We start from the raw sequence: 18,534 nt of genomic DNA on the forward strand, positions 1-18,534 counted from the left end.
GAGCTCCATCTCAACTCTTCTTGACTCAGCCACCAGGGGGCGGAAGTGAGTCGCCGGTGCTTCCGCGTAGTTCCTCTGAACAAACCGGAGAACCAACGAGGAAGTCGCTCGGCTCCTCCAGCTTTAGCAAACGTGGCCTTACTGGACGACAGCACACGAACCAGCCTCTGTCTCCTGTAGCGCCGCTCGACTGAATCCTGTGAAGATGGCTGACGTGGACCAGGGGTCTGTGCCGCCCCCCGATGCCTCTGTCCCGATACCGGGGCTCTCGCCCGACGCGGAGCTCAACGGGACCGACGTTCTGAATGCGACGGCGGCGAAGTTCGTGGCGACACCGGAGGGAACAGCGCTGGCGTACGGGAGCCTGCTGTTCATGGCCCTGCTGCCCATCTTCTTTGGGGCCCTGCGGTCCGTCACCTGCTCCAAGTCCAAGGTACCCCCCATCCCCGGGATCTAGTGGTCCAGGGTCGGGTCGCCCCAAGGATCCAGTGGTCTAGGGTCCGTTCCCCCCCTCCAGGATCCAGTGGTCTAGGGTCGGGTCTCTCATCATGGCCTGTGTGGTTCTACTGGAGAACAGCTGGCGGTGTTTTGTTGTTCAACTATTCTGATGCGCTCCTCAGGTCGAGGGGAACGTAGTTGACAATGAACTGAGTGGAATTTAATCTGTTTGTGACTTAGTTCTCCCGGATATGGCTTTGTTGACGTCTGAATTGGACAAGGGTCGAATGTTGAACAGCTGGACCTACCAGGCAAACCGATGTTAGTGGGGACTAAGTTCACCCGGAAATGGTTTTGTTGAGGTCTGAATCGGAAAAGGGTCGTTTGATGAACAGCTGGACCCACCAGACAAACATACGTTAGTGGGGATATGGAGTCAGATGTTAGTGGGGATATGGAGTCATATGTTAGTGGGGATATTGAGTCAGATGTTCGTGTTGATATGGAGGCAGATGTTATCGATATGGAGTTAGTGTTGGTGATATGAAGACAGGTGTTTGTGGTGATATGGAGTCAGATGTTGGTGGTGATATGGAGTCAGATGTTAGTGTGGATCATAGAGACGTGTACTATCTCTGCTGTAAGTTAAGCCTGCAGGGGAAATCCCCACATTGACTTGTGGTGCCTCAGGAACTGTACCTTGATAACGTGTCTCACAAGTTCATGTACAAATACCAGGAAACTGTATACTGAAGTAGAGAGACTCGACGGGTGGTTGATTTAAGTAGCTTGACCAACATGGTAGTCCTAGATTAACACAAATGAAACCGACTTTTGAACTGTATCACGACAAACAAGGTTTAGTAATACTGTTTAAGACCAGAAGAGGTTTGGTCGATTACTAAATTGAGTGAGACCAGGATCATCTAGATGTTGATTCACAGCTGAAAAGTTCTCGGTTTGACCCCAAAGTCCTCAGTCTACCTGCAGGCCTCCTAGAGCAAGATGACCCCTGACCCCTACCTGATCATTAATGACCTGTCTCTGTACCGTCTAACCCCTACCTGCTCCTTAATGACCTGTCTCTGTACTGTCTAGCCCCTACCTGCTCCTTGATGACCTGTCGCTGTACTGTCTAGCCCCTACCTGCTCCTTGATGACCTGTCGCTGTACTGTCTAACCCCTACCTGCTCCTTAATGACCTGTCTCTATACTGTCTAGCCCCTACCTGCTCCTTAATGACCTGTCTCTGTACTGTCTAACCCCTACCTGCTCCTTAATGACCTGTCTCTGTACTGTCTAACCCCTACCTGCTCCTTAATGACCTGTCTCTGTACCGTCTAACCCCTACCTGCTCCTTGATGACCCGTCTCTGTACTGTCTAACCCCTACCTGCTCCTTAATGACCTGTCTCTGTACTGTCTAACCCCTACCTGCTCCTTAATGACCTGTCTCTGTACCGTCTAACCCCTACCTGCTCCTTGATGACCTGTCTCTGTACTGTAACCCCTACCTGCTCCTTGATGACCTGTCTGTATCTCTGAAAGTGTGATAAAAGATTCTGCTAAAGGCTGAATATATTATTAGGACCACCATGGTAACTACTGATCCACTCTATAGCATTCTCTGGGAGCACTGCATTATGGGAAATACCCTCACTGCTTGTTTCTTTCTGTCCACTCTGATGACATCATTCGTTGTTCAATATGTTTTGAATGGTATAGAACAAAGACATCCGACAGCAGTGAATACTGGATATAACTATCCAATCTAACCAATCACACAGCAGTGGATACTGGATAGTACTACCCAATCACACAGCACCGGAGAGAACTACCCAATCACACAGCAGTTGATGGAACTACCTAATCACACAGCAGCAGACACTGGATATAACTTCCCAATCACAGAGCAGCAGATAGCACTACCCAATCACAGAGCAGCAGATAGCACTACCCAATCACAGAGCAGCTGATGGAACTACCCAATCACACAGCAGCTGATGGAACTAACCAATCACACAGCAGCTGGTGGCAGGTGGGCGGAGCCCGTCCACCTGCTAACCAGGTGACTCCTCCTCCTTCCTCTGCTCCTCCTGATCCCTTTGTTCTCTGTTTCTCCACACACACGTCTGTCCTCCGCCCGTCTGTCCTCCACCTGTCTGTCTGTCTTCTGTCTGTCTCTCCTGTCTGTCTCTCCTGTGGCTGGCCGTCTGTCTGTGGTTCTATAGGTGCTTGGCGAGGGTGGGAGTGATTCTGGGTACAGAGTGAGTACTGGAGGCTGGATGAACACACATCTAGAAACTGAACACACACAAAGCATTCACACAACTCCAGCGCACACTCAACCCACACAGCTTAGTGTTGAGTGGCCTCTTCCTCCTCTCCTCGCTGCTTTCTCCTCCTTGCTGCTCTCTCCTCCCCACTGCACTCTCCTTCATACTCTCAATTCTCCACTTTCTTCTTCCTCCTCATTGTTTGACCTCGATTCATCCCCGGGAGGCAGGGAGCGCGCGCGCGCACACACACACACACACACACACACACACACACACACACACACACACACACACACACACACACACACACACACACACACACACACACACACTGTGTGTAAGGTGACTGACAGCCTCTCTCTGCAGAACTCGTCTGACATGCCCGAGACCATCACCGGCAGAGACGCAGCGCGCTTCCCCATCATCGCCAGCTGCACGCTGTTCGGACTCTACCTGTTCTTCAAGGTAGGCTCCTCCACCAGCGGTATCCCCGGTTACCGCAGGGGGGGCGTGGTCTGGTGGTTGACTGAGTTTGACTCGCTCTACGACCTATCGATTGGTAGTGGAGAGAGCTCCGCCCCTTAGCTCTAGATTAAAGGTCCTATGACATGCCACCAGGTGTGGTGTGATTAACCTGTGATGTCATGAGGGGCAGATTTTCAAAACGGCTTGTAGCGGCTAACCTCGCCACACCTGGTGGCATGTCATAGGACCTTTAAATTAACGTCCATAGTGTAATACTAGTAGAAATAGTAATCCTAGTAGTGCTAGTAATATAACTACTAATAGTGATAGTAATCCTAATATAACTGATTATAGTACTAGTTATGGTAATGCTGAATGGTTATAGTAATAATACTACTAATGGTAATAGTAGTAGTACTGACAGCCCGGGTTTTGTGCTTTAGGTGTTCAGTCAGGAGTACATCAACCTCCTTCTCTCCATGTACTTCTTCGTCCTGGGGATCCTGGCCCTGGCTCACACACTGAGGTATCACACACTACACACTATCCACACATTGTACACACGCACGCCGAGGTAATACCCAGTACCTGATGTGGTAGCTGACGTAGTACCTGTCTCCTCCAGCCCCCTGATGGCCAAGGTGTTCCCCGCCTCTATACCCATCAAGCAGTACCAGCTGCTCTTCACCCAGGGCTCTGGGGAGGCCAAGGAGGGTAAGGACCTCACATCACCCCCATCACATCAACACCATCAAATCACCCCCATTGCGTCACTGCAATCAGATCACTACATCATTGCCATCACATCTCATGAGTTCAATACTATCACTACATCACATGACTGCATTACTACCATCCCATCACCACCATCCCGTCACCACCATCACGTCACTACCATCACGTCACCACCATCATGTCACCACCATCACGTCACTACCATCACGTCACCACCATCACGTCACCACCATCACGTCACTACCATCACGTCACCACCATCACGTCACCACCATCACGTCACCACCATCACGTCACCACCATCACGTCACTACCATCACGTCACCACCATCACGTCACCACCATCACGTCACTACCATCACGTCACCACCATCATGTCACCACCATCACGTCACTACCATCACGTCACCACCATCACGTCACCACCATCACGTCACCACCATCACGTCACCACCATCACGTCACCACCATCACGTCACCACCATCACGTCACTACCATCACGTCACCACCATCACGTCACCACCATCACATCACTACATCCCGTGGACCCCGTCCAGACCCCCCATCAATACGTGTGTGTGTTTATGTGTTCACAGAGGTAGTGAACTATGAGTTTGACACCAAGGACCTGGTGTGTTTGGTGATTGGGGGCGTGGTCGGCGTCTGGTACGTGCTCAAAAAGGTAAGTTTCCCCTGCGCACACACCTGTTCCCAACGCACACTTGAAGTCCTCGCCGCAGCCCAACCTCCTGGTCCTCACGAGCCAGTCACCTGTGGCCGTGTTTGTGACGTCCCAACACTGGGCCACCAGTATTCTGTTGTGTTTGTGACCTCGCAGCACTGGGCCACCAGTGACCTGTTGTGTTTGTGACCTCACAGCACTGGGTGGCCAACAACCTGTTTGGTTTGGCGTTCGCTCTGAACGGCGTGGAGCTCCTGCACCTGAATAACGTCTGCACCGGCTGCATCTTGCTGGGGGGGCTGTTTGTGTACGACGTCTTCTGGGTGAGAACCCCCCCCCCCACACACACACACACACACACACGCACTCATTCACCCAATCGGCCAATCACACGCATAGGTAGGGCTGCTAGCCTCAACAGGATGGGAGTGTGGCGCAACCTGCTCTGATTCTTTCCGCTGTCTCCAGGTGTTTGGAACCAACGTCATGGTTACCGTTGCCAGGTCCTTTGAGGCGCCAATCAAACGTAAGTGTAGTTGATGTTTTTTTTAAGATTAACTTGGTGTTTTATGTTCTCTCTCTGCTCACAAGGGAACCTGTTCTCACTCTCTGGTCCATGTTCTTACTCTCTGTCCATGTTATCACTCTCTGTCCATGTTATCACTCTCTGTCCACGTTCTCACTCTCTGTCCTCTGGTCAATGTTCTCACTCTGGTCCATGTTCTCACTCTCTCCATGTTCTCACTCTGGTCCATGTTCTCAATCTCTGGTCCATGTTCTCCATATCTGTCCTCTGGTCCATGTTCTCACCTTTTTCCTCTATTCCATGTTCTCTATCTCTGGTCCATGTTCTCACTCTCTGGTCCATGTTCTCACTCTCTGGTCCATGTTCTCTATCTCTGGTCCATGTTCTCTATCTCTGGTCCATGTTCTCTATCTCTGGTCCGTGTTCTCTATCTCTGGTCCATGTTCTCTATCTCTGGCCCATGTTCTCTATCTCTGGCCCATGTTCTCACTCTCTGGTCCATGTTCTCACTCTCTGGTCCATGTTCTCACTCTCTGGTCCATGTTCTCACTCTCTGGTCCATAATGTTCTCACTCTCTGGTCCATAATGTTCTCTATCTCTGGTCCATGTTCTCTATCTCTGGTCCATGTTCTCTATCTCTGGTCCATGTTCTCACTCTCTGGTCCATGTTCTCTATCTCTGGTCCGTGTTCTCTATCTCTGGTCCATGTTCTCTATCTCTGCTCCATGTTCTCTATCTCTGGTCCATAATGTTCTCTATCTCTGGCCCATAATGTTCTCTATCTCTGGTCCATAAAGTTCTCTATCTCTGGTCCATAAAGTTCTCTATCTCTGGTCCATGTTCTCACTCTCTGGTCCATAATGTTCTCTATCCCTGGTCCATGTTCTCTATCTCTGGTCCATGTTCTCTATCTCTGGTCCATGTTCTCTATCTCTGGTCCATGTTCTCTATCTCTGGTCCATGTTCTCACTCTCTGGTCCATAATGTTCTCTATCTCTGGTCCATAATGTTCTCACTCTCTGGTCCATAATGTTCTCTATCTCTGGTCCATAATGTTCTCTATCTCTGGTCCATGTTCTCACTCTCTGGTCCATAATGTTCTCTATCTCTGGTCCATGTTCTCACTCTCTGGTCCATGTTCTCTATCTCTGGTCCATGTTCTCTATCTCTGGTCCATGTTCTCACTCTCTGGTCCATAATGATCTCTATCTCTGGTCCATGTTCTCACTCTCTGGTCCATAATGTTCTCACTCTCTGGTCCATAATGTTCTCTATGTCTGGTCCATAATGTTCTCTATCTCTGGTCCATAATGTTCTCTATCTCTGGTCTATGTTCTCTATCTCTGGTCCATGTTCTCTATCTCTGGTCCATGTTCTCACTCTCTGGTCCATAATGTTCTCTATCTCTGGTCCATGTTCTCACTCTCTGGTCCATAATGTTCTCTATCTCTGGTCCATGTTCTCTATCTCTGGTCCATAATGTTGGTCCATCTGTTCCCTGTTCTCCACCAGTGGTATTCCCTCAGGACCTGCTGGAGAGAGGGATGGATGCCAGTAACTTCGCCATGTTGGGTCTTGGAGACATCGTCATCCCTGGCATCTTCATCGCTCTGCTGCTGCGCTTCGACATCAGGTCTCACACTCTCTGTCTCTGTGGTGTCTCTCTTTCATGTTCTCTCTCTCTCATCTGTGTGTTGTTAACCTGTCTCTCTCTCTCTCCAGTCTGAAGAAGAACAGCAGGACGTATTTCTACGCTAGCTTCCTGGCCTACATCTTCGGCCTGGGACTGACCATCTTCATCATGCACACCTTCAAACACGCACAGGTACCCGCACCTGTCTGTCTCTCTACCGGTCTGTCTGGTTAACCCGTCTGTCTCTCACAGTAACCTGTCTGTCTCTCCAGCCTGCTCTGCTATACCTGGTGCCAGCCTGCATCGGTTTCCCTGTCCTCGTGGCGCTGATCAAAGGAGAGGTCACAGAGATGTTCAGGTGGGTTAGGCGCCCGCATCCGCTGCATCCAAAACCTCGCAGTCTGTCAATCAGTCTGTCTGTCTGTATGTTAGTCTGTCAATCGATCTGTATGTCTCTCTCTCTCTCTCTGTCAAAGCGTCTGTCAGTCTGTCCGTCATCTGTCTATGATTGTCTGTCTGTCTTTCTGTCAGACCATCATCCCCCCCTTCCCCACCCATATGGACCTCATTGTATCTTCCTCAGCCTTCATCCTCCCACATCCGAGCTGTGATGATCTCTGATTGGCTCTCCGATCTCTCTGCCTGTCTCTCATTGGACAGAAACTCATAACTTCCGCTCCTCTTTACTCTGTCGGCCATCACTCAGCCCCCTCATCTCTCTCTCTCTCTCTCACTCACTCACTCACTCACTCTCTCTCCCATTACTCACACACACCTTCACTCTTATAGGTGACATTAGATGTATTGGCTTTCTCCTCATCTTCTTCTCAATCTTCTCTATGCTCTCTCTTCCTCCTTGTGGCTCTGGCTCTGTCTCTCTCTCTCGCTCTGGCTCTGTCTCTCGCTCTGGCTCTGTTTCTCTGGCTCTGTCTCTCGCTCTGGCTCTGTCTCTCTGGCTCTGTCTCTCTCTCTCTCGTTAGCTTTGAGTCTCCAGAGGAATTCATCCCTAGCTCGCCTCGCCTCACTTCCTTTCCAACTGTCAGTGGTTCTCCCGCCAGCTTGGCTAGCTCCATGGATGCCGTCGCTATGGCGACAAGCTCCTCCCCCCGTCGCCGGCGGTTACAGCCCACCTCCGTGTAGAGACTTCTTTCTCCCTCCTGTCTTACCTGGGCAGGTAACAAGCCCCCCAGAACGTCCCCCTCCAGCTCCGTCCAGCTCCCTCTCCATCTCTCATTTCATCTCCTCCCCCCCTCCCTCCCTCCTTAATAAAACCATCAACTAGAACCAGATTTACAACTCAGCCGGTAGCCATTCAAGTGGGCACAGCAGGCAGCCATTCAAGTGGGCTAAGCAGGCAGCCAATCAGATGCACTCGGCAGGCAGCCAATCAGGTGGGCTAAGCAGGCAGCCAATCAGATACGCTCAGCAGGCAGCCAATCAGGTGCGCTCGGCAGGCGAATGAGACTAACGGGGGTGTATGAGCTGTCAGCCCACGACGATGACATCACAGGTCGACCGCCATCTCATCATCTCATCAGCGGCTTGGTCTTCCTGAGGGCTGCCTGTACGGGGAGGTCATAGGGATGAACCCCTGACCCTCAGTGACCTTCAACCCCTCTGGAAGCCCTTTCTCCAACACAAAGCATTTGTAGAAATACATATTCTATATATCAATATTTCTGTGTATTTATACCGTCAATATCTCCCCCCCCCCCCCCCCCCCAGGTACGAGGAGACCCCCCCAGAGGAGGAGGAGGAGGGCTCTAAAGACGAAGCACCAGAGACAGAGAAGAAGGACCAATAGCATCGCCCGCTGCTCCACATACCCTACCCACTCCTCCAATCAGCCACCACCACATTTCACCCACAGCCCCGCCTCCTCCCCTGCTCTTTTCCCTTTTTTTCTGCATGGGGGGGGGGGGGGGGGGAGGGGGAGGGGTGAAGCTCACGTTGCCAAAGCATTTGAGTGTCTGGTTGTCTTGGAAACGGCCACCTGTCACTCTCTGGCTGTGGCCGTAGTCACGGTAACCCAGCTGGTGGGATATAGACCCTGTGCCCTAGCCGGTGGCTGCAGGCACACAGGAAGTCCAACCTCCTAATTTCCTGTGTGTCACCAGCCCTGGGAACACACACACATTGACTGAATGACTGACTTCAGTCCTGACCTATCTGCCTGCAGCTTCCCACGTCTATCTCCTCCTCCTCCCCTCCTCCTCTCTCCCTGGCCAGAATGTTAAGGCTCTCATCGCGGTACCACAAATGCTTTGTACTGAGGTACCGCTCCATCCGTTACCTGGCAACAGCCATGGAGCAGCTTAGCATAGCCTAGCTGTCCCGAGGTTAGCTACAGGACAGGCCCAGAAGCTCACCGTGCTTTGGGTTTGACCGTCTGGTCTGGTTGAGCTGAACGAGACCAGAGCAGTGGTACAGTGGAGCAGAGTCCCTGATTCAATCAAACGTCTTAAAGTTCTTGTCCGCCTCCCCGCTTCCTCTCACCTCCTCTGTCCGTCCTCAAAGCTGATTGGTGCAGGAGATTCTGAGGGAGGACTTGTCATCCAATGATCTGTGAGGATCTTCAGCTTGAGCTTTACATCGGCGCTGGTGACGCCATCAGTCTGACCACGGGTCTGATAGAGGAATGTATTGATTGATGATAACTTGATCAACTGTTTATCTGCCTAGCCACCTTAATGGGGAGCACGGCGCTGGTCAAACTTGTCAAACTGGTCATGACGGTTCCTTCTGTACCAGCGACCTGGCCCTGCTTTTAGGTGAATTGGCGTCGTGTCGCCAGAGGGGGCGCTGCCTGTTCCAGTGTCGCTACTCTTTAATGAGACTGGATGGTACGGAGTGCAGACCTGTGAACGCAGCCTTTTCGTTTGAACATTAGCTAATGTCCCGGCGCACGGTAATCTGCCTGGTTGTATGAAACTTTAATTTGTTACGATGCTTGATGTTAATGCTTTATGGAAAGTTTTGTATTTGATGTCAATTAGTAAAAGAGATATCCTCATTGTGTTCATCTGGTGAAGTTTAGTAGCCGCTTATCATTTTAAAAACATTTAGTACCTGAATTCATGTGCGGTGGTATCTGTGCAGGGTGTCGTGTGAACGGCACGAACTATTTTATTTGAATAAAGTTTTGGTTGGTGTTTAATCGCCACATGCAATCTTGGTTTCGTTGTTCCATGATCCCACGCATTTATAGAGAAATAAACTGCATAAAACATCATGAACATGTGATTATCATAAGCTAATGTCCACTGTACAGCCTCGTCGGCAGCCTTTCAATAAATACAGGATACGTAAACTAAAGGTATTGAACTACCAAATGTTGATATGACGAATGATTCCTCTTTACAATAAAGCTTCAGGACCAGCAGGGGGCGTCTGTGATGTTGCAGGAAACTCGAGAGTTGAAGTCTGGGTAGATATTGGATCCCACGGTCCGAACGTATGGTAGGCGGTACTTCTCCCTGCTACCAGCAAACCCCAAACTACGGCAATTCTACGTTCTGATCGCTGATTGGTTCGTCATGTAGTAAGGTCCCGCCTACTGTACGCCCGGACCCTGTTTCCTATCCCAACTACCCTCTTTGTGTTGTGCATCTTCGCCGCTAGTAGCAGTGAAAGATGGGGGAGGCAGACTTAGCTTTAGGACAGACCGACGAAAAGCCTCCAGACACGGGCTCAGTTCCCGGCGACGACTCGGTGGTATGGAGCCATGAAGTAGAGGTGTGCCTCTTCCACGCCATGCTGGGTCACAAACCCGTAGGTAAGACGACCGAACGCCAAAACCTTGATACTCTGGAGACACAGCTAGCTCCTTATTGCTAGCCAGGAGCTGGGAGTCCTCCGGGCGGTCCTGTAGTCCGCCTCGGGTCGTCTGTGAGACCCGGTCTGGCGTGCGGGCCGTGGGGTAAATTAGTGCTGCTAGGCCAACTCGGGTGTGATGATATTAGCTCAGAGACAGAAGCTAAGTGTGTTAGCCACCTAGCCGGCTAAACATAAACAACAGCAAGTTAACCCCTGACCCTGCCACTTGACCCCAACCTGAGAGATAACCCTATTAACCCCCGAACCTGACACTGAACCCCAACTCTACTAACCGCAATCCTGACACTTACCTCCAACCCTGACACTAAACCCCAACCCTGACACTAACCTCAAACCCTACTAACCCCAACCCTGACACTTGCCTCCAACCCCACTAACACCAACCCTGACATTAAACCCCAACCTTAACCAGCCTTGACACTAACCCCTAACCCTTACCAACCCTACTCACCCGAACCCTGACACTAAGCCCCAGCCCTAATCCTATTAACCCTAACCCCCTGCTAACCTCTAGCCATAGAGCTAACCAGACACTAACCCTAACCCTGCTAACCCAAGATGTAGAGCTAACCCAGATACTAACCCTAACCCTGCTAACCCAAGATGTAGAGCTAACCCAGATGCTAACCCTAACACTGCTAACCCAAGATGTAGAGCTAACCCAGATACTAACCCTAACCCTGCTAACCCAAGATGTAGAGCTAACCCAGACACTAACCCTGACCCTAACCAAGCCTTTACCATAACCGCTCATTAAACGTGTCTTTCCTCTGTCTTCTGCTGGGTGTGTGTGTGTGTGTGTGTGTGTGTGTGTGTGTGTGTGTGTGTGTGTGTGTGTGTGTGTGTCTCTGTGTGTGTGTGTGGGTGTGTCTCCAGGGGTGAACCGTCACTTCCACATGATCTGCATCCGGGACAAGTTCAGCCAGAACATAGGCCGGCAGGTCTCCTCCTCCGTCATCTGGGACCACCTGGGAACCATGTACGACATGCAGGCCCTGGTACGTCTGCTGCCTGTCTGTCTGCCTGTCTGTCTGCATACCTGGGAACCATGTACGACATGCAGGCCCTGGTCTGTCTGTCTGTCTGCCTGCCTGTCTGTCTGTCTGCATGACATTCAGGCCCTGCTCAATCTGCTGTCTGCCTGCCTGTCTGTCTGTCTGTCTGTACGACATGCAGGTCCTGCTACGTCTGCTGTCTGTCTCTCTGTCTGTACGTCCGTCGGTCTGCCTGTCTGTCTGTATGACATGCAGACCCTTGTCTGTCTACCCGTCTGTCCATCAGTCTGTCTACCCGTCTGTCAGCCTATTAGTCTCACATTCTTTCTGAAAGGCAGCCTGTATTGGCATTTGATAGATGGCCTTTCTGCCCCTGAACTCTTTGAATCTGGAGTGTCTGTTTGTGTCTCCGTTTGTCAATGTGTGTGTGTGTGTGTGTGTGTGTGTGTGTGTGTGTGTGTCTCTCTGTTTGTGTAACTGTGTCTTTGTGTGTGTTTGTCTATCTAGATGTGTCTCTTCTAATGTTTGAATCTTAATCTTAATAAAATGTCTTCGTAGCTTTGAATGCATTTTCTGTGTGTGTGTGTGTGTGTGTGCGCAGCATGAGTCGGAGATCCTTCCCTTTCCGAATTCGGAGAAGAGCTTCTCTCTGCCTGATGACATCATCCAGGACGTTAAAGAAGGTGAACACATACACCGCTTGACCTTCAACCTTGTGTCTCCCACACACACTCGCTATGCATGATCTTTGACCTTGTGTCTACCACATATTGTAATATTAGTGTGTATGTTTGTGTAGGGAAGGGAGGGGGTGAGGAGGAGAAGAAGGAGTTTAAGATGGAGAGAGAACCTCCTGCCACTCACGAAGAAGGTAAGACCTACACCCATCTCTCTAGAGGGACCTACACCAATCTCTAGATGGAGCTACACACATCTCTCAGAGAGACCCATACACATCTCTCCAGAGAGAGACCCACACACATCTCTCTAAAGAGAGAGACCTAGACCAATCTCTCTAAAGATAAACCTACACCTTACACCTATCTCCCTAGAGAGAACTACACCCATCTCTCCGGAGAGTCCAACACCCATCTTTCCAAAGAGAGTCTTACATCCATCGCTCTAAAGAGAGAGCCCTACACCCATCTCTCTAGTGAGACCTAGATCTACAGTATTAATGTATATCTCTATCAATTAAAATAATCTTTATTGGTACGTAAAGGCAAGTTATCGCCAGAGCAAACATTAAGAAATGGGCTTCAAGGACTTAACAAAAAACACGTTCCATAATACGTTCTCTCTCTGTCTCTGTCTCTGTCTCTGTCTCTGTCTCTCTCTCTCTCTCTCTCAGGCAGCAACTCGTCGGTGAAGCTGGGCGAGCGAGGGAGCAGCCGTGACAAAGAGAGAGACAAAGAGAGGGAGAAGGAGAGAGAGAAGGGGCCGAGCGAGGGGGGAGGAGGAGGAGCAGGAGGAGGAGGAGGAGGCGTTAAGGAGGCAGAGAAGAGGAAGAGGAATCGAGGACAAGCCGAGAAGCTCATCTCCTCGTCATCGTCTTCATCACACCCTGCGAGCCCCGGAGGAACCAAGAGAAGGCGTACCTGAGGAGAGAAAGAGAGAGAGAAGAGAGAGGTAGAGAGAGAGTAAGTGGTGAGTGAGGTTGAGAGAGAGAGGTAGAGAGAGAGAGAGAGAGTGTGAGAGTGGTGGAAAGGAGAGACAGAAGGAGAGAGAGAGAGAGAGAGAGTGTGAGAGTAGTGGAAAGGAGAGACAGACGGAGAGAGAGAGAGAGTGTGAGAGTGGTGGAAAGGAGAGAGAGTGAGGTAGAGGGGTGAGTGAGCGGTAGAGTGAGGTAGACTCTGAGTGGTAGACAGGAGAGAGAGTGGTAGAGTGAGGTAGATGTGTACATAGAGAGAGAGCTATGAGAGAGACTATTGGACAGGCTGATTGGTAGTAAGGTAGTTTTCATCGTGCTGCTGGAGTCACCTGGAGAGACCGAACATGACAGACTCTGAACACCAGGGGCCCAACCCCCCCGCACTCCCCCAGCCTGGCTCCCAGGGGCCCTCCCCCTAGGGGCCCGCCCCCGATAGGCCCTCCACCCACGGGCCCTCCCCAAAGCCTGGCCCCCACAGGCTCTCCACCCAGGGGCCCACTTGCCAGGGGCCCTCCTCCCAGGGGCCATCAAACTAGGGGCCCTCCCCCAGGGCCCCGCCTCCCAGGGGGCCTCCCCCAGCACTGTCGGCGTATGGTCATGTGACCCTGCAGTGGACCAACCCAGTGCAAACTACTAAACATGAAGTGGCTTGTCTGAAGTAGTGCAACTTCCTCCATGCTCGGTGTGTGCGTTTGTGTGTAAGTGTGTGTGTGTTTGTTTGTGTGTGGGGGGGTGGGTGTGTGTGTGTGTGTGTGTGTTTGGGGGGGGGGGGCGATTGTTTCAGTCTTTGTTTTTAAATAAAACTTCGAACAGGCTTTTATTTTGAAATTGCTGCCTTTTATTTTGAAGTTTCTTCATGTTTAAGTTGGCTAGAGTATTTATTTCTAATTTTGAATTTGACAAATTAGTTATTTAGCAGATGCTTTTATACAAAGTGCTCCATTAAATGAGCAGGTAGGGGTTTGACATTCCAGAGAAAGGTAATTAAGGAGCAGGTAGGGGTTTGACAGTCCAGAGACAGGTAATTAAGGACCAGGTAGGGATTAAACAGTCCAGAGACAGGTTATTAAGAAGTAGGTAGGCGTTAGACAGTACAGAGACTACTGAGATAGACCACCAGTGATCAATTCATATCAGATGAATTTGGCTCATCTTAAATTTGGTCATTTGAAAATTCTCAAACATTTCATTGTTTTAATGATTGCGGTATTAATGCCATCCCGGACCGTGCTTCATTTCAGGTGAGAGACAGTTACCCTGAACTATTAAACAAACCCACTATTTGATCTATTTGAAACACATTAATAGAAAACTCTCTGACCACTAGGTGGCAGAGTGCTTCTGTCGGGACTCGACTCTCCTCACTTCAATCAGCCGTATGTGGTCTGTGGAATAAAAGCAGATTTTCTAAGTAACGTCTGTTGATATTCACGTTTGGTGCACGGTATAAACCACATGAACATCTCAGAGGAAAACATTACGATGGGTAGGAGAGGAGGAGAGGAGGGTAAGAGAGGGCTTAGCTGTACAAAAATCAGTCGGCGCTGATCTATAGAGCTGTCAAAGTGACAGACGGAGAGCGCGAGGGAAGTGTGAGAAAGAGGGAGGAGATGGGAGGATGAATATTCATCAGCTGATCAATGGTGAGAGTTCTCACTCAAGTGTGTGTGTGTGTGTGTGTGTGTGTGTGTGTGTGTGTGTGTGTGTGTGTGTGTGTGTGTGTGTTCCCAGTCCTGGCTGCTCCATGTTTATTCATAAATGATCTCATGGTTATTCATGGTGGATTATTTTGAGGAGTAAGTAGGTGTATTCACACACCCATGCATGTACACGCACGCACACGCATGCATACACACACACACACACACACACACACACACACACACACACACACACACACACACACACACACACACACACAGGTTTCCGAAATCTGTAAGTTAATACATTTCTTAATATAAATAGAACATCAGACAGCTAGAGAGATACAGAGAGACAGGCAGATATGTAGGGTGACACAGAGAGAAAGACACATATAAAGAGAGACACATATATGCATAAATTAGTATGAAAGCATGAACGTGGTCGAACACGCACACACACACACACAAACACACGCACAAAAACGCACGCTCGCTCGCGCACACACACAAATTTTTGAAGCACATTTATATTCTGCACCATGGCTGTATAGAGGGATGGATGATGGATGATAGATGATGGATGGATTGTGGACAGATGCCTTTATCCACAGGCTCTGAGTTATCTCTTTACTCTGTGTCTCTACAGCAAGGGCAGGAGAAGAAACCAGCCACAGTCAGCTCAACACATCATGGTGGGACGTAGCTTAGTGTCAGAGCAGGAGACACCAGCCACAGTCAGCTCCATGCTTTAAGTATCCAACCTAAAGAGTCCCAACCCTCCCTTCAGGCCGCCCTCCCTCACTCCCCCAAACACGGGACTAGCTCGCTAGCTCTCGCCCCAGCTCTGCTAGCCTTGAGGAAGACTCCGTCCTGAGCCGTGATTGGACAGCCAGAGGAGGCAGGTAGACCGACAGGAAGACCACACAATCATTACAATTACAACAAGGGCATTTGGCAGACGCTTTTATCCAAAGCGACTTACATCGGTTAATACACACATTGACACACCGACGGCAGAGTCAACCATGCAAGGCGACAGCCAGCTCGTCAGGAGCAGTTAGGGTTAAGTGTCTTGCTCAGGGACACATCAACACTCAGCTAGGAGGAGCTGGGGATCGAACTAGCAACCTTTTGGTTACAAGAAAAGTGCTCTACCTCCTGAGCTAAGCCGACCTGATCATCAATAATCAATCGATAATCGACAGGTAGGGCTCAGGGGTCATGTGACTTTAGCAGCCTAAAGGTAGGGGACAGGGGTCATCTTGCTCTAGGAGGACTCTAGGTAGTCCCACACCCACACACCAACACACAAATAAACACACACACACACACACACACACACACACACATACACGCGTGTGTGCGTGTGTGTGTGTTTGTGTTTGGTGTTTGTTTTTCAGCAGCTGAAGGTCTTTATGTTCTCCGATGCATTAGCATCACAACACACACACACGCCACGTGTGTGTGTGTGTGTGTGTGTGTGTGTGTGTGTGTGTGTGTGTGTGTGTGTGTGTGTGTGTGTGTGTGTGTGTGTGTGTGTGTGTGTGTGAGGTCTGGATGTGGTCCTGTCCTCAGAGGGGTGTCTCGGTGGGCCACCAGAACACCAGGAGACGAAATGGTTCTGATCTGGACCCTGACCAATCACAGCACAGGTCTGTACTAATCACACACGCCATTCAGGCTGCTCTCCCTTCTCTGTGGAATTAATCAAACACACACACACACACACACACACACACAAACACACCACACACACACACACACACACACACACACACACACACACACACACACACACACACACACACACACACACACACACACACACACACACACACACACACACACACAGACGGGGCCCCTATCCTGTCAGGCGGTCGAAAAGACTTTGTATAATCCTGGACCTCAATGTGTGTGTGTGTGTGTGTGTGTGTGTGTGTGTGTGTGTGTGTGTGTGTGTGTGTGTGTGTGTGTGTGTGTGTGTGTGTGTGTGTCTGTGTGTGTGTCTGTGTGTGTGTGCGATGCCCTGGTGGACTCTAGACCTTTCAACAGTAAACAAGACATTTATTATTCAAGACCCCCTAACCCTCCTACTTACACACACACACACACACACACACACACACACACACACACACACACACACACACACACACACACACACACACACACACACACACACACACACACACACACACAAACACAAAAACACACACACACACACACATTAGAAATGATGCACGCAGAAAAACTTCACCCTAAGCCTCACCCCTCCAATCGTCATCGCTCACCCCTCCATCTCCAAACCCTCACCCCTCCATCTCTCTCACCTCCATCTCTCACCCCTCACCCCTCCATCTCTCACACCTCCATCTCTCACCCCTCACCCCTCCATCTCTCACACCTCCATCTCTCAACCCTTATTCCTCAATATATCACCCCTATATATCTCACCCCTCACTCCTCCATCTCTCACCCCTCCATCTCTCACCTCTCATCCCTCACCCCTCCATCTCTCACACCTCCATCTCTCACACCTTATTCCTCAATATATCACCCCTCAATCTCTCACCCCTCACCCCTCCATCTCTCATCTCTCACTCCCAAATCTCTCACCCGTCACTCCTCCATCTCTCATCTCTCACTCCCAAATCTCTCACCCGTCACTCCTCCATCTCTCACCCCTCCAACTCTCACCCTCACCCCTCCATTGCTCACCCTTCATTAACTAGTGTGAAGTCAGGGTTAATATGCTATACCATAGTAAACATGCTGGATGTATTTTACATAAAGTGGTTGTTTGAGGGGTCTGAGCGTTCTACCGTGTCCTTTAGGTAACCCTGACACCACGGACCAGTTAGCCAGTCAGCCAGTCTGCGGCGACACATACTGAACGGATGCCTTCTGAAATATATTGATCTTCCTCCAAACCAGACGTGCATGGACCAATCACTAATCGGTTGGTGATAGCCTTTGTGTGTGTGTGTGTGTGTGTGTGTGTGTGTGTGTGTGTGTGTGTGTGTGTGTGTGTGTGTGTGTGTGTGTGTGTGTGTGTGTGTGTGTACGTGAGTGTGTGTGTGTGTGTGTGTGTGTGTGTGTGTACGTGAGTGTGTGTGTGTGTGTGTGTGTGTGTGTGTGTGTGTGTGTGTGTGTGTGTGTGTGTGTGTGTGTGTGTGTGTGTGTGTGTGTGTGTGTGTCAGCAGATTGGTGTTTCAAGTTGAAAATCTATTTTCTCTGCGAATAACTTGATATTATTTAAAAAATAAAAATATTATTCACTATAGTACTGACTACACACTGAGGTACCAGTCAGGGACGTCAGTAGGATTTAGAGGCTGGGGGGCTTAGCCCCTAGGAGTGTCTGAAGTGCATGACATTTTTTCAACACATCTTTAAAGTGGTTCTTTAATTCATCATGTATTACAGTAGAGAGTACAGCAGAGCATCTATCAGGGCCTGTCTTCTGGCTCACTCTCTTTTCTTTACTTGCCTTAAGACTGCTCCCCTCTCCGGATTCTTCAGGATGTCCTCCTTTTTAAAAATAGAAATAAGCTAAACAAATGTAAGAGTTGGTATGATTTAAGTCTTCACATGGGGGTGAACTCAAGGAAAATAGGTTAGAAATGTATCCATTAATGCGATCTCGGAA

The 18,534-nt window shown here is 49.9% G+C and overlaps 2 protein-coding genes across 3 annotated transcripts; both read left to right on the plus strand.

Annotated features, from left to right (window-relative positions):
• The first annotated feature begins 82 nt into the window (after positions 1-82).
• hm13 (histocompatibility (minor) 13) lies at positions 83-9,934 on the plus strand. Of its 2 annotated transcripts, none has more exons than XM_030366801.1 (11): positions 83-433; positions 3,083-3,181; positions 3,625-3,707; positions 3,807-3,895; positions 4,514-4,599; positions 4,797-4,922; positions 5,068-5,125; positions 6,639-6,759; positions 6,849-6,951; positions 7,032-7,117; positions 7,740-8,164. In XM_030366801.1, the coding sequence occupies exons 1-11, from the start codon at positions 206-208 to the stop codon at positions 7,897-7,899; spliced, it is 1,239 nt and encodes a 412-aa protein (XP_030222661.1). In that variant the 5' UTR covers positions 83-205; the 3' UTR covers positions 7,900-8,164. The 2 variants fall into 2 exon arrangements, with proteins under 2 accessions (XP_030222661.1, XP_030222653.1); XM_030366793.1 differs by lacking the exon at positions 7,740-8,164 and adding an exon at positions 8,485-9,934 and having other exon boundaries at positions 86-433.
• Positions 9,935-10,237: 303 nt separating this feature from the next.
• mrgbp (MRG/MORF4L binding protein) lies at positions 10,238-13,220 on the plus strand. The gene is made up of 5 exons (XM_030367227.1): positions 10,238-10,534; positions 11,473-11,594; positions 12,193-12,274; positions 12,391-12,462; positions 12,943-13,220. Exons 1-5 carry the CDS (start codon positions 10,393-10,395, stop codon positions 13,191-13,193), a joined length of 669 nt encoding a protein of 222 aa, XP_030223087.1. The 5' UTR covers positions 10,238-10,392; the 3' UTR covers positions 13,194-13,220.
• The last annotated feature ends 5,314 nt before the right edge of the window (positions 13,221-18,534 follow it).

The sequence above is a fragment of the Gadus morhua genome, chromosome 1 (assembly GCF_902167405.1).
Source record: "Gadus morhua chromosome 1, gadMor3.0, whole genome shotgun sequence".
Taxonomy (NCBI): Eukaryota; Metazoa; Chordata; class Actinopteri; order Gadiformes; family Gadidae; genus Gadus; species Gadus morhua.

Excerpts from the sequence above, each read along its gene's own strand:
- mrgbp (XM_030367227.1), top strand. The coding sequence starts at position 10,393 with ATGGGGGAGGCAGACTTAGCTTTAGGACAGACCGACGAAAAGCCTCCA. Across the intron at positions 10,535-11,472 it reads GCTGGGTCACAAACCCGTAG|GGGTGAACCGTCACTTCCAC; the intron begins GTAAGACGACCG and ends GTGTGTCTCCAG. Across the intron at positions 11,595-12,192 it reads TGTACGACATGCAGGCCCTG|CATGAGTCGGAGATCCTTCC; the intron begins GTACGTCTGCTG and ends GTGTGTGCGCAG.
- hm13 (XM_030366801.1), top strand. The coding sequence starts at position 206 with ATGGCTGACGTGGACCAGGGGTCTGTGCCGCCCCCCGATGCCTCTGTC. Across the intron at positions 3,708-3,806 it reads GCCCTGGCTCACACACTGAG|CCCCCTGATGGCCAAGGTGT; the intron begins GTATCACACACT and ends TGTCTCCTCCAG. Across the intron at positions 4,923-5,067 it reads TTGTGTACGACGTCTTCTGG|GTGTTTGGAACCAACGTCAT; the intron begins GTGAGAACCCCC and ends CGCTGTCTCCAG.